Source organism: Phyllostomus hastatus, unplaced genomic scaffold (genome assembly GCF_019186645.2).
Source record: "Phyllostomus hastatus isolate PE091 unplaced genomic scaffold, TTU_PhHast_1.1 phas_contig_57, whole genome shotgun sequence".
Lineage (NCBI taxonomy): Eukaryota > Metazoa > Chordata > Mammalia > Chiroptera > Phyllostomidae > Phyllostomus > Phyllostomus hastatus.
The window spans coordinates 2,923,857-2,940,898 of record NW_025333912.1 but is presented as its reverse complement, the minus strand read 5'-3'; the positions used below and the strand labels follow the sequence as shown (position 1 = coordinate 2,940,898).

The window sequence follows — 17,042 nt, the reverse complement described above, 5'->3', positions numbered from 1 at the left end:
ACTTAGTGTTTATGAGTGGGACCCCTACTAGGTATGGCAATGAGTGATCAATTGCCTTGAATGAATTTTTATAGTAGTGAGGTGATATCTTGTTTATGTATTTTTCCAGCACCTTAAGAACTTCTGTTCTTTAATCAATATTTTTGAGGGAGAAACTGTTTAAAGCTATAATGAAATAAGACTTCGGGAGAAAAGCTAAGAAACTTTTGATTTTTATAGTCACATCACAAACCTCTTTCTCAGTATGTGATCTTTGCAGGGATGCTACATAAATTGGTATTTCTGAATGAAAATCTTCCTCTTTAGGATAATTTTGTGCTTTCGATGATATGAAGAGTACGTATTTAATAGTGTAGATAATAGAAAGATAGTCCCTATTTAAAAAAAAAAAACTCCACAGATTTATAGAGGACCAATTAGAATTTCCTAATTGCCTCAACCAGAGTGGATTGGGGGTACCTGAGTGGGGACGACAGATTAGAAAAGACACAACACAGACAGTTTAAGGAAAAGCGGGGACCAGGTGGGACACTGTCCTCTGACGGAGAGATAATGAGCCCTGACACGAGCTCCGCGTTTATTTTATAGGGGCTGGTTAGACACAGCTCAAGGACACTTTGCAAACTCAGGGAGACACTGCAGGCACAGACTGTCCCATTCCCAAGCTGACCAAGGTGGAATAAGAAATAAATTAAAAGGCCCTGGCTGGTGTAGCTCAGTGGGTTGAGTGCTGCCCTGTGAACCAAAGAGTCACTGGTTCGATTACCAATTGGGCACATGCCTGGGTTGCAGGCCAAGTGTCCAGCAGGGGTATGTGAGGGGCAACCACGTATTGATGTTTCCCTCTCTTTCTCCCTCTTTCCCCTCTCTCTAAAAGTAAATAAATAAAATCTTTTAAAAGAGAAAGAAATTAAAAGTCCTGAACTTAGTTTCAAAAACAAAGCTCAAGTAAATACCAATAAAATAAGACTAACCATCGTACAACAGAAAAAGGTCAGGAGGCGTCTGTCCGTGACAGACTATGTGTGAGCACACTGCGCAATGTGGGCGCCAGTACTCTCTTGGGCCGCCTGGGGAATGTCACCAACAAAGGACCCAGTCGTTCTCAAGAGCCTCTAGTTCTGTCCACTGCCTGGATCACATCCAGACACTACCGACCCAAGTGCAGTCAATGTCAGGTGACCAGTATGGGAAAATACCTGGCCCTGGTCCTCAGAAAGGGAGAGATGAAGACACTGGAAGTGCATAGAATCAGGGCCAAACTGACCAACTTTCCAGCATCCAGAAAGGCAAAGGGAATTATTGACATTATAAAGAATAGTCATTTTCAAAACCGGACTTCCTGAATCCCCAGAGAGACAAAGGGTGGAAGGAGCGGATTCAACACTCCTCAGGAGGGCGCTGTCACTCACCCTTGGAGAGCAAGTTGAGGGTGCAGTTGCCCACAGCCAGGATGGGGTTTAGATCGGAATCTAGGTGTCTGCTCACGATGTGGCCCCCTAAAGACTTTTTAAAATAATGAGTTATTTTCACTCCAGTTGTGTAATTATAAAAACACAAGAGATAAAGTAAGAATCAAACAAGGCTTTGGAGAACCATTCTTTTTGCTTGTTTCAAAAGAATGAAAATGTTATGATTGTTAGGGACAGTCTTCAAACAACACACCCAAGTTTACTGTCATCAAATACATACAGCCATGTTCCTAATCTGAGATCCAGCCAGAGTGCGCAAGTGCTTCAGGAGGGCCTGGTACGTCTGTGTCTTCTCCTCCGGGAGCTTCAGGACTGCATCAGCCAGGATGTCCTTCACCTGTGCCAGGCTGAGGCCGGCACCTAAGGTCAGCCCTGAAATGAAACCATTTGTAAATAATATGATGTGATCACTGCTGACCTGGAAATGTGCATTCGTTTTCAGGTTACAGATTCCGGACCTTTATGCTGGATTTGTGCTGTCCTGCTCATTAGTGGTGATGAAGGTGCTGGCAATGGCAGTGGTGCTGGTGGGGAAGGTGCTGGCAATGGGGGTGGTGCTGGTGGGGAAGGGTGCTGGGATGGGAGTGGCACTGGTGGGGAAGGTGCTGGCAATGGGGGTGGTGCTGGTGGGGAGGGTGCTGGGATGGCAGTGGTGCTGGTGGGGAAGGTGCTGGCAATGGGGGTGGTGCTGGTGGGGAAGGTGCTGGGATGGGAGTGGTGCTGGTGGGGAAGGTGCTGGCAGTGGGAGTGGCGCTGGTGGGGAGGGTGCTGGGACAGGAGTGGTGCTGGTGGGGAGGGTGCTGGGACAGGAGTGGTGCTGGTGTGGAGGGTGCTGGGACAGGGGTGGTGCTGGTGGGGAGGGTTCTGGGACAGCAGTGGTGCTGGGGGGAATGTTGTGATGGTGACTAAATGTTTCGAACACTCACTGGGTCCAGCACTATAGTCAATGATCCACAGAATCTTCTTGAGTCTTAACAAGCTTTTGAGAAATTATTAGCTCTATTTCACAGATTAAGAAACAGGCTCAGTTAAGAAACTTAAGTTTTTCCAGCTAGTATGTAACACAGACAAGAATTAAGCTCCAGAACCAGGCTCCAACCTCACATTTATACTGCTTCTCATCATTGCCATTACATCAATTTCCTTATCGGAATGAAAAGGAAAAAACAGTCTGGAAGCTGCTTAATGCATAAACTTGCTTTGCTTACTATGGTGCTTCTGGAGAGCAAAGACAGTGTTCTAGTCACGCTTATCTTCTGTCCAGCACTCAGCACAGTGCCCTTTCCTGACTAGTTGTTACATTTCTCTGGAACGGTGCACAAAGTTATTCAGTAAAAATCTGATGACTCAGATTATTAGTATCTCATGTAATTACAGAGAATCCTTCCCTGAGCCTCCTCCAGAATACTATCATTCTAATAAGAAGAGACTCTCTCTGTATATTGTAATTAGGAATAATTCTTTTTTCTGGTTATTTGCTGGGCAAACAAGATAAATTACTGCATTTTAACTAAGAAAACAGGGGCCTTGAGAACTCACCGTTGTATGTGTAGTTCACAACATTCAGCTCTTCAATTCTGTCAGGAGAAATGACGACTGCGTGAAAGACGCCTTTAAACTTCACTGCAGGCCCTGAAGGGTTAGAAAAAAATAAGAAGATCAGGATAAAGGGGGATAACTGCCTTGTTAACTTTGAAATTGTTACTGATGTCTTTAAATACATGGAAACTGCGTATCTTTCTACTGGTGTGTTGTTGCTAAGCCAGGCATGCATCAAAGAACCAGCCAGACGGATTTTCACTACACGGAGGGGCCCTTTGGACCCGTCAGCCTTAAAACTTGGCTGATGAATCCAAGACAACTGGTGGCATACTCAAAATTCTTTTGGGGAAGACTCTTCGAAGCAGCAGGCCGTCAAACTGAGTTTACAACAGATATAATAGAAAGACCCTATGACTGCAGCACACACCTAAGATGCCTACTAAGATACAGTGAGAGAGAAAACAAAGAACATTTCAAATATGAGCCCCTAATGGGTCTCTGCAGGGAAAGACAGCAGCTGTCACTGAACTGCTGCTCCTGACTGGTTGTGAGGCAGGCCTCCTGGGGGCAGCTCTGGCACTGCCCCAATTAGGGGCAGTGGGAACTGACTTATGTAATGGGAGTTGTGACAGTCTCCCCTCAGGGCTGAGGAAGTCAAGGCGGAATCAGGCTGATTTTCCTGAGACTTGCACATACGAGGTTCTTTTCCCCAACACACTTTTCCCAGGTTTCCTCATACAAGGTCCTTGGTGTCCTGCATACCTGTAGAGGTGTTCCCCATGATGACGGGGGCCTGGGGATACTTGACTTTAGCTTCTAGAAGGTCCTTCAGGGTCACTGGGGAAATCCAGGTCATTCTATCACCACCAAAAACTCTGGTCCTTTGTGGTTGTTTCTCAGCCATTATCTATTGAAAAACCAGTAGAGACTTGAGATTATTTTATGGCAATATTTTCACCTCTTTTTGCTCTATCTTTGCAGGCACAGAGAAAGGAAATAGAGATGTTTTAAGAAATAAAATAAAAATGACCTAAAAGTACAGGTTCACTAGGAATCAGAATAAAAATATGACAGTATTTTACTCCTTCTGGGGACTGTCCCAATGCCTCTTTTTGGTGCTTTGATAACTCAAAGGAATTCATTTCAATGTTCGAAAATATTTTAACATGCTTAATTTTGTTAAAACATTCTGCAGAAGAATACATTTTCTACTTCCAGTAGATAACATGTCTAAACCTGCAAATGTTGTGATGTCATTTCCTAACATTTTGTACAGATTACTAACTGCTGCTCCTTACATTCACCTGCCTCCTCAAGGTGCCTTCACACTTTCTCCCCCAACTCTGCACTGGCCCAAACTCTCTTGACCTTGAACTAAGGATGACGGGTGGATACTACCTGTTTGCCCATCAGCCTTTGAGAGGATCTGTGAGCAAATACACTTCCTACCATTTCACCACGGATTCCTCTAGGCGAACGCAACTTTGCCTTAACTTACCATTAGCTCAGGAGGAAAAATCAATTCCTGAGTTGGATCCAATGGCAGAAACTCTTCTTCTGAGAAAAGTTTTTTACTTGTCTTAAAAAGAGAAAGTACCAAAAGTTATTGTCATCAGTCAGCTCTAACTAGTGTACTTTAAATCCTTTGTGGGATGAGGCCAGAAAAACAGAGACACACAGAGACAGACAAAAAGCAAGCAGCTGGCCAGCCGTAATCTCTGGGCTCGAAGTCGAGGGCCCTGAGAGACCTGGTCTTTAGCAAGCGGTGTGGATGTCAGGGGGCCTTCAACGCCCTGCGGTCCCTCCACACTCTCTCTGGAGCCCGGGAAGGCAGAGCAGGTGGCAGCAGCACCAGGCCCAGCTGAGAACGGGAACATCTCCCCGAGTGCCCACCTGCTCTTGCATCTCCCTGACATCTCCGCTTTGCTCCTTCTGGCCCTTGAAAAAGACTTGAAGGAGGCTTTTTTAAAAACTAAGAAACACTAAGGTATAAATGTGTTTTCTCTCCTACAGATGGCTGTTCTTTGAACAAGAGTAATATCTGGGATGAGGAATGAAGTTGTCAGGATTGGGTATTTTGGTGGGCAGGGCGGGGACGGGGGAGACAGAGATGGAGTGAGAATGGGAGAAGGGACACACCTCAGAGTTAACATTGGCAACCTTTTATTCTTCCTAAGTCAGCGGGTCTCTGATTATGTCCTGAGAAACCCTTACAGAAAATTTGTATTTCACTGACCTCATCTCCTTCCTCAACTTCTGGTAATCCATTCATCCCTTGGTTCAAACAGCAAACCCCATTTTCTTTCCTTTGGCAGCAGCCAGAAGTCTAGTGGGTGAAAAAACAAGTAACCAAGAATTTATTCTGATTCTACTAAGAATTTTTCAGCTTTATTGAAGTACCATTAATAAATAAAATTGTACACATTTAAAGTATACAATGTGGTCATTTGACATATATAGTTTTTATTAAATAATCACCACAGTCAGGTTAATTAGCGCATTTATTACCTCACATAATTACCATTGAGTGTGTGTGTGTGTGTCAGGGGTTGGGGGAGAACACTAAGGTCTATTCTCTCGGCAAATTTTGAGTACACAGCACCGTATTACTAACTGTTGTCACCATAATTTAAAGGTCTTATAACAAGGTGTGGCACACAGCAATAAATATTAACAATGGTTTATGTTTAATATTGATATTTAGTATTTTATTAATACTAAATGTTAACACGCATTATTATTACTCTGTTCTTGTTTATGGTGTACTGATTCCATAGTTCACCTTCCCAAGGGAAATCTATGTCCCTCATTTCTAGGTTGTTTGTCCATCTATTCATTCATCAAACATTAACTGAGTGGTTATTTAATCGGTGAATGGTGACCAGCTCTGGAGACACATGGCTTCTCCCGTCAAGCAGACCGAGGCCTGATGAACAGACAGAAGGGCAGACAGGCAGTTCCAGCACCGCATGAGTGACGCTGTGGCAGGCTCTGCATGGTGGTGGGGGCTGCGAGAGCAGCGGGGCAGGGCGTCTGACGGGCAGGGTGACCCACAGCCCGTGTCAACGTGCCTCAGTGCTCATTCGGTGCCTGCCAGCGCAAGCCCAGGGAGTGAGGGCAAGTGCCCTGCCCCAGGTCAGGTAACAAACAACGACCACAGACCCTGAGATAAGAAGTAGCCCCGAATCAGTACAAATGGCTGTTCTCCTAATCACACCTGACAACCCCTAGTGTTTTGTTTCACTGGGGAAAAAAACATACTCAATAATATGTTTCTTTCTACTCACATTACAGAAAGTCTTGCATGCATCAATTATGGGCCTGTATCCAGTGCAACGGCACAGGTTACCTAAAGGAGAAACCCCAGCTCTGTTATTCAAGGTTAGAGAGATGCACAGATTCCAAGTGCATGATGGAAATAAGGGCCCCACCCTGGAAGGAAGCCCTATTTGGCTGACATTTCAGTCCACCGAATTTACAAAGGCAGGTTTTTTCATCAGTAACCTGGAATATTTGCTTGACATATAAAGTTATTGCAAAGAGTAAATGAGATCATCTTTACATAGCATTCCATGTGGCATGTGGACGGTGTCCACTATGAGTGTTCATGCCACTATGGCATGTGGACGGTGTCACAATCATTGTTTAAAACTAAAAGCACACACACATAGAACCTACCACCAAGGGCATCGGTTAACTGATCCAGAGTGGGATCCGGATGGTTCCTGAGCAGCGTGTACATGGACATCACCATCCCGGGGGTGCAGAACCCGCACTGGGTGCCGTGGCACTTGGCGATCCTCTCCTGGAAGCACAAAAAGTTAGAAGTGCAGAATCGTGGCCTCCACCCCAGAGCTACTGAATCACAACCTGCATTTTAACAAGATGACCAGGCAAATTGTGTGAACATAAAGGTTGGAGAAGAGGCCCCCCAAACCCCTTTTCCTCCCAGATGTCTCCCTTTCTTGGGCTGGGTGGATGTGATTACTGGTCCTCCCCAGCTTTGGAGCTTCACCCAAGGGTTTCAGCCTTCTGAATCACCAGGGGGAGCTGACACATTTCCAAAAGCAGCACCCAAGACTAATTGACTAAAAATCTCCAGGGGTGCAACAAAGACATATATTTTTTAAAGATTCCCAGGTGGTTTCGATTTGTAGCCCCAAAAGGGAATCACTGAGATAAAGGTTAATTCCTGGAAGTTGTTCAGAGAAATGAACTGAATTATACTCAGGTTGAGGGTGGTAACCTCAAACAAACAATAACAACAAAACAAACCCCAAGTATTTCCTGAGTCCCTTTATCTACCCACAACCACCTTGATGCTTTAGCACATAGAACTTTGTTTACAAAGCACCAGTGCTTGACCCTGAAAACAATCAAGAAGGAAACATTGCCCTTATTTTTCTCCCAACTCTTTGCACTCCCAGCATGTTCTCCTGGGAATCTAACTTCAAAGGCGCAAACTCACTCTGGAAGCTCTCTTCTGGCTACATCGCAACCAGGGGCTTAGCAGCAGTTACTAAATGAAAGTGTTTTTATGCCTGTGAATAGTGAAGTCTCACAAGGGTCTCCAGGCAGAATTCACGCCCTCCAGGTAATCAGTTTCATAGAACATAAACAGAACTCAAGACTCCTTCAAGTCCAGAGAATTTGAAGTTTGGCCATTTTCTAGGTCACCCCAATCTTTTCCCTCTTCAGTCCTCTCCTCGTCAGTGACCCTCATCAACTGAGGTAAAAACATGTTGCAAAGAGCATTTTTATGGCAAATGTATAAAAAATGGAAAGACCTAGGAGTTACAGGTGCCCTTTCACTTGAAACAAAGTTCTAAGAAGGTACTGCCTTAGAAGAAAAGCCTCAACATTCATGGACAATTCTTATTACCTATCTTCTAAACAAGCCCTAAATTTAACAAGTCTTTTGGGTAGCTGAGATTTTTCATTCAGCTTTAAAATCATGCTATTCTCCACTTTATTTAAAAAAAGATATCATTATATTCCTCAATGCCCTTGGCTCACATTTCTTTGGAAGGCTGGAAGGTGTAAGGTGGATAATGAATGGGTCCCATCTAAGGAGAACATAGAAAACAAACCCAGTGATGGCAGGTTTTTTTCTTGCTGCTGTTGTTTGTTTTTAGAGAAAGTCCTCTAGTCTTTGGAAACATCTTTCTAAGTCAGTCACGAAACACCCACACGGCCCTGGTGTCACTCCTGGTTTCATCTGCTGGCTGACGGAGCAGGAGGGCCCAGACCACTTTACCGTGTTCATGTTTGGGTCTCATCCTGACATTAATGGTTTCTGAAGCCCAGAAATCCTACAAAGAAGAGGCCCGCCCTCACCTGAACAGGATGAATCCTGGTCTTGGTGCTCCCTATCCCTTCCACCGTTGTGATGGCAGCGCCGTGCACGGAGCACACGGGGATCAGACAGGCGTTGGCTGGGTAATGTCTTCAGAATGCGGAAGAAAAGCACAAATGACACTGTATCCAGTGGGGAAGGGGACCAAACGTTCACTGAGCACCTCCAGTAGGGAAGGGCTCATACAATGCCCCTGGCTTTGCATACAAATTTCACCCTTAGCTCGTGTTCATTTTACAAAAGTAGAGTCTGAGGGTGAGAGTGATTTGCTCAGGGACACAGCTGGAGTGCCAGACAGGATTCAATTCCACCTTCAAATTCTAACGCCAGAACAGTTTCCACTAACTTTTTTGTTCCCTTGAATGATGGCGTGACACTCTCCTCTCTGGAGCATATTCCATCCTCCAGGCAGGTGCCCGAGCCAGGGATGGGTTGGGGCATACGGTGCATTAGAAACTGCTCCCGAGGAAGGAATAGGGTGTGGGACGCAGAACTCCCTAATCCCACAAAACTACTGCTTGAAAATGTCCACCTCAAAATGATTCCTAGAATGTTCTCATTCACCAAACAGAACTATAAATCAAATGGCCAAGAAATACATGAAACATATGTTTGACTTCAAAATAACCAATAGCAATTCAAATTAAGCAATGAGAAACACCATTTTTATCAAATATTTTAAAAAGTTGTAATATGCATTACTACCAAAGGTTTGGAACAATGAAACTCATGTACTGTTGAATAAAAATGTAAATTGACAGACTAGAGCTCTCCTGGGAGACATTTCACTGGAAGGTAAAAAAACCTTTCAGATGCAAACACTCTTTTACCCTCTATGAGAGGCCCCCTCTATGGATGTGTTATAAACGGTCATTTACACACACACACACACACACACACATCACTGACACATTGCTTATAATGATGAACAACTAAAAATAATCTATTTGGGGATTGATTTTGGTGCACTTAAGCAATGGAACATACACAACCATTAAAATTACATTTATTATTTTCAGAAGATGTTCATGAGAAGTTAAGCAAAATATACACGTTTCTAAACAGTCATATGCAGTATGCTTCTATACGTACACACACAAAAGAAAGATCAAAAAGATATTATTCACTTATAAATAAATGCAAATTTTATCAAGTGCCTACTATGTGCCAGGCAGAGTTCCAGATGCTGAGATTCATGCTAGGATTCATGCTAGGATTCATTGGATAAAATCCCTTCCTGTGTAGAGTGAATATGTTAGTGAAGGGGAGACAGGCAATGCCTATGTACACAGACAACACATACTTACATACATAAACTGAGAAGGTGAGAAGTGCTATGCATTAATTAATATAGACTATGGGAACTGGGAACTGCAGAGGTAAGGTGGGGATTGCTATTAAGGGGTGATCAGGGAGGGCTGAGAATGTAACATTTTTGCTGAAACCTGAATGATTGGAAGGAATCAGATATGAAGGTTTGTGGGCGAAAACATTCCACGCAGAGGGACAACACATGGACAGGCCCTGAGGCAGAAATGAGCTTTGGACATGAAAGGACGGAGTGAGGGACGGAAAGGAGGCCAGTGAGGCTGGAGCCCTGTGAACACAGGGCGGTGACAGGACTCCAGGCTGAGAGACAGGCAGGAACAAGGCAGGTAATGAATGGTGAAGGGCTGGAGGGACAGGAGTTTGAATATGGATTCAAAGGCAGCAGATTTTTCAGTTCAGATGTAGAAAGTGGTAAGAGACCTTTCACTCTCTTTCTAAAAACCTTAACCAGTCTTATAAGCTTTATGGTCATAGTTTTTAAAAATTAATGAGATGTGTAGGATGGAAACTACAAGCCCTTCGTAAGAGAGAGGCTATACAGCTACTCTCATCTCTAACTGACATGGACCGGGGAGAAGGACTCTGCCTTAGTTAGACAGAAGTAAGAAGGAACCAGACCAATTTCCAGCAAACTTTTAATAGCTCCATGTGGGCTGATGGAACAAAGTAAAATACAAATCTGGACTCACTATTTCCAAACTGTTCCCCACCAGACCTCACTGAATGCTGAGGGCAGGGAGGAGGCGCTGAAAGACACTCTCCAGGCAAATTGGCCCTCAGACAAGGAAGACGTTGGGGGAGCGGGGGAGCTGAGGGAACACTGTGGGCACTCAGGCTGCACAGAGTGCAGGGCAGCTGGCCACCCTCCAGAGGCTAGAGACAGGTGGCATGGCTGCAGGAGATTTCCCAAAGCATAGAAAGTGAAACAGGAGAGCAAGAAGAACTCCCCGGTGACCAAAAACAGTGGGCAGCCAGGCTGCAAAACTGGGAGAGATGTCCCCGCGTTCAGGAAGCAGGTGGCGTGGCTGGGGAACACAGGCCGGTCCCTGAAATCTCCCCAGTGCTCAGATCCTTTGTCCTCACCTGAGATCTGTGATGTGATGTAAAACAGTCTAACATGTACATAACTGGTCCCCAGAGGGGGGTGGTGGGGGAGGGAGAGGGAGAGAGAAAGAATAAATATTTGAAGAGATAATGGTTAAGAAGTTTCCAAAACTGATAGAAGACATAAACCATAAACCCACAGATCCAAGAAACTTGGCGAATGTGAACAAGAATAAATATCAAACATGAAAGAGGTTAAATGTAATGGGAAGCCATTGGTGATTTTTCAGTAGGGGAGTGTTGTGATCTGATTTATGCTTGAAACAGGTGTTTCTGAGTGATGTATGGAGAGTGCACTCCATGGGGGCCAGGGTGGGAGCAGGGAGATCATCAGCAGGCTGGAGGGGGAATATCAGAGTGTGTGAGGGCGCCTTGTTCTTCCCTGCCATTTCAGCACAGGGAGCCGGAGAGCCCTTTGACTTTCAACAGGGGCTTCTTTGACTATACATCATCCTCACTGATGGCACAGTTTTAATAATCCATTTATATTCCTGAGATAATGTTTGTCTTAATCATCACTGTATCCCCAGTACCTAGCATAGCTCCTGTCACATAAGTGCTCAATGCATATTTATCAAATAAAGGAATAAAACAAGGTTTAAAACTACAAAATTTCAACCATGTCTGCACTTTGCTGCAAGGTACCTTATCTTCTTGGTGACGGGGTTATATCTTGATATCATCACAGTGCAGGCCCCACAGTCGCCCCCTCCACAGCCATACTTAGTTCCTGTGAGTCGGACTGGAAAAAGCACAGTTAAGGATAATGTGTTTTCCATAATTCTCTTTCCAGAATAGCTTGAGTTCAGGAGACAACATTATCAAAGACTTATGTGTGTATACAGTTAAATTAATATGTAATTATCAAATGATGTATGCATGTCTTAGCTGCTATTTAGAATCTTGTAAATTCTCCATTTCCATCTGTGAGTTATATCTAGTCTCTTTCCTTTCAGAACTGAACTTCAGGTTGCCAAAAATTGGGCCAAACTGCGAAAAGGACATACAAGGCCTTAAGTATTTGAAAGTAGGAGTGTATGGTACAGTTGTTCTCAACCTTATCTGTGTCTTTGATGACCTACTAAGTAAAATGTCAACTTGTAAAAAGTTCTTGAAATATTTCTGTCATATTATCCATGTTTGCCGTATTTCTCTGCTTCTTGGTGGTAGAAGCTGCTAGTTGTTCCCAAATATCTGTTTGCTCATTCTTCCCCAGTAATAGAAACCAGCACTTTTTGTTACACACATGGTTTCCCAGGATAAAACATGTATTTTCCAAGCCTCCTCTGCAGCTTCATGGGGTCATTAGCGATGTGGTCAACGGATGTAAGTGCAGGTGGCATGTGTGTGCGACTCCCAGGAGTGAAATGTCCTCGAAAGGAGAAGGGTGCCTGCTTCTTCATCCCTCACTTCTTCCTGTTTGTTGGAGTTCAGACAGGATGGCTGGGCCTCCGTAGTCATTTCTGACCATGAGGAGAAAGCTGCATGCTGAGTGGCGTGTTGTGGCAAGATATAAGGAGCTTGGTTCCTTGACTACATTGTGACACTGCTTTACCAGCCTGGATCTACCTGCCTTTGGGATTCCTTCCTGAGCCTGACATTCATGAGAACGTGCCCCACACACCTTCTTCATTCAACAGGGAGGGTAACTGACCAAGAGACCCGGCGGCTACACTTTGCAACCCACCGCTCCAGTTGTCGCTGGCTCCCTCCCTACTTCCTTTCACTCAGGCATTTCTTTTAATAAAGCTCCTACACATTTAATCCCATTTTCTGGTCTCTGATTCCCAGAGAACCTGAACTAACATAATGAGAAAGGAATAAACTTCTCTCTTCTGTCTTGTGTATTGCTGTTGAGGATTTTCTTTTGCTCACAAGAGAACCAAATCTAAAATGGTACACATTAGTACTGTGGATAACCAGGAAGTCAGTGTTCATTGTTTTTATGTCCAAAGACATTAAATGACTCCCAGAAGATAGTTACTGAGGCTTTTTGAGAATTCTCTTGGGGATTTCACTCTCTCCAGGAGAAATAAAATGTACAAACTCTCATTGTCACATAATTTGGTATATAATTTAATGGGACCTACAGAACTCTGGAAGCCCTCTGGAGTTCATGCCCAGCAGGCTAAGACAGCATTCCTTACGTGACTTTTATTTAGAAAGTTTTTCTAAGCTAACATTCACAGGTTTAATTTCTCCCTTGTTCTTTTACTTTCATGTCAGAAGATTTCGGTGCTCTCCTTTTCTGATGGGCATGATGATTAGTCCTCCAAGACAGAATGCCAATATTGTGACTCTTAATTCTAAAGGATGCTTAATTAAGCCCTTTTCACATCCATTGTTTTCACTCTCTTTGCTAGCTTCTCCATTTATACAATACTATATTAAGTGCCAAAACAGAGATGGGAAAGAACTTAGTTCTTCTAACTGTCACAACTGCATACTGCCTACAAAACTAAGATGTAGGACTTTCTCAAAGAGGAACATAAAACCACGATAGTAGAGAATATCACTGAGTGTGTCTTGAAAAGATGTTTGAAATATCACTTGATGGGGATGTCAGAGACTCCTACCTCCCACACAAACACAAAGCAAAGGAAAGGATACGCTTCTTTCTCAGATATGGTAACAGCATTGTTTCAGGATCAACATTTTTTTCTATCACCTGTACCGGAAGGAAAAATAAGAGTTATGTACAAAAATTTGAGAGTGTTAGTTATCATTTTCTATGAGCAGACTTATGTTAATTTGATGAAAATGCACATTTATTAACTCATTTTCATATTTGAAACTGCATTTAATGTTTATGGAACATCCATGGCATACATATCACCTCACCTAAGTGTAAAGTCTATTCTCCAAAGAGAACACACAGGTGGCCAATAGACCTATGAAAGGATGCTCAACATCACTAATCATTGAAGAGCTGCAAGTTAAAACCACAATGAGGTATCATCACCTTACACCTGGCAGAATGGCTATCATCAATAAATCAACAAATAAGAAGTGTTGTCAAGGATGTGGAGAAAAGGGAACCCTAGTGCACTGCTGGTGGGAATGCAGATTGGTCAGTCACTGGAAAACAGTATGGAATTTCTTCAAAAAATTAAAAATGGAACTGCCTTTTGATCTAGCAATCCCACTTCTGGGAATATATCCTAAGAACACTAGAATACTAATTCAAAGAAGATATGCACCACTATGTTCACAGCAGCATTATTTATTTATTTTTCACATTTTTTATTGTTGTTCAAGTACAGTTGTCTCCATTTCCCTACCACTACTCCCCCCCATCCCAGCCATCCCCACTTCCCAACCTTGATCCTACCCTCCTTTGGTTTTGTCCATGATCCTTCATACGTGTTCCCGAAAACCCTTCCCCCTTTACCCCCATTGTCCCCTCCCACCTCCCCTCTAGTTACTGTCAGCCTCTTCTCAATTTCAATATCTCTGGTTATATTTTGCTTGCTTGTTTGTTTTGTTGATTTGGTTCCACTTACAGGTGAGCTCATAGGTATTTGTCTTTCACCACCTGGTTTATTTCACTAAGTATAATGCTCTCCAAATCCACCCATGCTGTCGTAACATGCAGGAGTTGCTTCTTTCTTTCTGCTGCATAGTATTCTATTGTGTAAATGTACCATAGTTTTTTGATGGGCACTTAGGTTGCTTCCAACACTTGGCTATTGTAAACAGTGCTGCTATGAACATTGGAGTGAACAGGTTCTTTTGAATTGGTGTTTCAGGCTTCTTAGGGTATAATCCCAGCAGTGGAATTGCTGGGTAGCAGTGTTATTTACAATAGCCAAGATCTGGAAACAGCCCAAGTGCCCATCAGTAGATGAGTGGATAAAAAAACCTATGGTACATTTACACAATGGAGTACTACATGGCCATTAAAAAGAAGGAAATCTTACATTTTGCAACAGCATGGATGCACCTAAAGGTTATTATGCTAAGTGATAGAAGCCAGTCAGAGAAAGATAAATACCAGATAATCCCATGTATACGTGGAATCTAATGAACAAAATTAATTGATGAACAAAATAGAAACAAAGGCATGAACACATGGAACAGACTGACAGCTGTCAGAGGGGAGAAGGGAGGGATGGGCTGGATGAAAGAAGGTGAAGGCATTAGCCGAAGAACACATATGCATGACCCACAGACACAGACACCAGTGTGGTGATGTCCAGAGGGAAGCGGGGGCAGGGGTTTGGTGGAGGTGGGCAAAGGGGTAGAAATCAGGACATCTGTAATAGTGTCAATAAGAATTAAAAAGAAAAAAATATATTTTTAAAAAAGTGTAAATTCTGTATTCTGGGCCCCATCACCACTCTGCCACTGTCCTTGGTCCTGAACCATCACTGCTGCACTCTAAGGCAGTGGCTGTTTCTAATGGGAACACTAGTGACTCTTGCCCACCTTCTCCAAGAAGTCTAAAGTGGGTAAAGGAAAAGATATTAGTAGAAAATAATGAGGGAAGGAGGGAGAGGGGGCGGAAAGAGAGGAGAGAAAGAGGGACATACTGCTGGAATAGAATGGCCTCCTAGAAATTGATAGTTTTTTTTTTAAGACATTTGCTTATCATGTTCAAAGTTTCCAGGAAGAGATCACAATCAACCATGGCCCTCAAGTAAAAAAAAAAAAGGAGAAATAAAACATGTATGCCAAGTGATATAAAGATGTGTAAGCAAGGACACCCTTAAGAAGCAAGTTTGTGTGTGCAGCATGGCGGCAGAGCAGAACAGGACACATGACAGAAGGCATGATTGCAATGTCACCACTGGTTATGTTTTCCAAAGTGATCAAGTTTTCTCTTTTTTGACTAAAAATTTAGATTTATTTTCTATTCACAAATAAAAGCACAGTTTGCTACACAATTTCAGAAGTAGAGTTCCTCTTCCATCATGTTTCACTAATTTTCCCTTCTGGGAAGTAGACGGGGAGGAGACACATGCTTATTCTATGGATGCCTCCTCATCTTTAATTCTAAGTGGCCATATGCCTGACAAAGAGAGACATGTACCAATCACCAAGGTCAGATACATGCCCTAGTCAGGAGTCTGCAATATAGTAATACAGGGAGTACCGCAGGCTTCCCAAACTTAATTGATCGTCAAATAGAACTCCTTGTTTTACTTCTTCCCTTATTTCCCTAATTCGCTGAATAGCTTCACCATCTGCTTAGGTCATCCAAGATCAGAAACCTTACTTATTTTTAACTTTTTCTCTCTTTCGATCTGCCACAATCGGGGTCACCAAGTTCTGCCACTTATTCTTCCAAAATGACTCTCTAAACATGCTTCACTTCTATGGCACCTCCCTGAAACCAGCCCTTGTTACCTCTTGCCTAGACAATCATACCAGCTCCCTAACAGGCCTCCTGCCTCCATTCTTGGCGCTCATGATGTCACCTTCTACACCACTACCAGCGTAACCTCTCTAAAACCCAAGTCTGATCATCTCCTGTATCTGCCTAAATTCAACACAGGCTTCTGGCTGCCGAACTGACATGCTGGTTCACTCAGGTACTTGTTAAAATGAAGCCTTATGGAATCAGAACTTCTTGGGGAGGAAACCAGAAAATGTGCATCTTTAATGAACACACTGAGTGGATCTTAGGTGAATTTATATTCAAGAGTACCTGGAATACAAGAAGAGGTTCAAACATCTTGGAATAGCCTACAAGGCCTCTTTGATAAAATGCCCATTATCTCTCTGCCCCTTAACTCATGCATCTTGAACTTCACTTACATGGGAGAACCGGCCAATCTCAGCAGTGCACAGACTTTTATCCTTCGCTACCTGTGCATATATAAAGAATCCCTTCAGTCCTGAAAGTCCTCTGGTTCTTCTAGTCTGACAGAATTTTGTATGCCATTCAAAGCCCTGCTCAGGTATTTTCTCCTGTTGAGGGGTGCTGCCATCTGCTACCCCTTCCCACTCTGCTCCAAGTACCCATCCTCTTCTGTGCTCCCACAGCTAATGTCCACACATCTTTCACAGGATGTTTTACCCCACATCATAATTATTTGTGATGTGTAAGCCTCTTTTTCTCCCCAAGAGAAACCACCTTCTGCTATTCTTCTTTGTGTCAAACACTGAGCTGGATGCTGGTATAATAAATGTTAATTAATTTAAATGAATAACTTGAACATGATATGTACAATTTGCTAGGAGAACACTAAGGAGGAAGGGATGAGTTCTCACAGGCTGGGACATCTGAACAGAAG

The 17,042-nt window shown here is 43.4% G+C and overlaps 1 protein-coding gene across 1 annotated transcript in view; it reads right to left on the bottom strand.

Annotated features, from left to right (window-relative positions):
* AOX1 (aldehyde oxidase 1) overlaps window positions 1-17,042 on the bottom strand; it is a 69,409-nt gene that overhangs the window by 47,682 nt on the left and 4,685 nt on the right. Inside the window, exons 2-12 of the mRNA XM_045847599.1 lie at window positions 13,414-13,471; window positions 11,449-11,545; window positions 8,352-8,460; window positions 6,693-6,819; window positions 6,302-6,363; window positions 5,251-5,340; window positions 4,513-4,593; window positions 3,777-3,921; window positions 3,012-3,104; window positions 1,693-1,844; window positions 1,413-1,506 (exon numbers count right to left, since the gene is read on the bottom strand). Coding sequence (XP_045703555.1) covers window positions 1,413-1,506; window positions 1,693-1,844; window positions 3,012-3,104; window positions 3,777-3,921; window positions 4,513-4,593; window positions 5,251-5,340; window positions 6,302-6,363; window positions 6,693-6,819; window positions 8,352-8,460; window positions 11,449-11,545; window positions 13,414-13,471 — 1,108 coding nt within the window. The remainder of the gene's footprint in view (window positions 1-1,412; window positions 1,507-1,692; window positions 1,845-3,011; window positions 3,105-3,776; window positions 3,922-4,512; window positions 4,594-5,250; window positions 5,341-6,301; window positions 6,364-6,692; window positions 6,820-8,351; window positions 8,461-11,448; window positions 11,546-13,413; window positions 13,472-17,042) is intronic.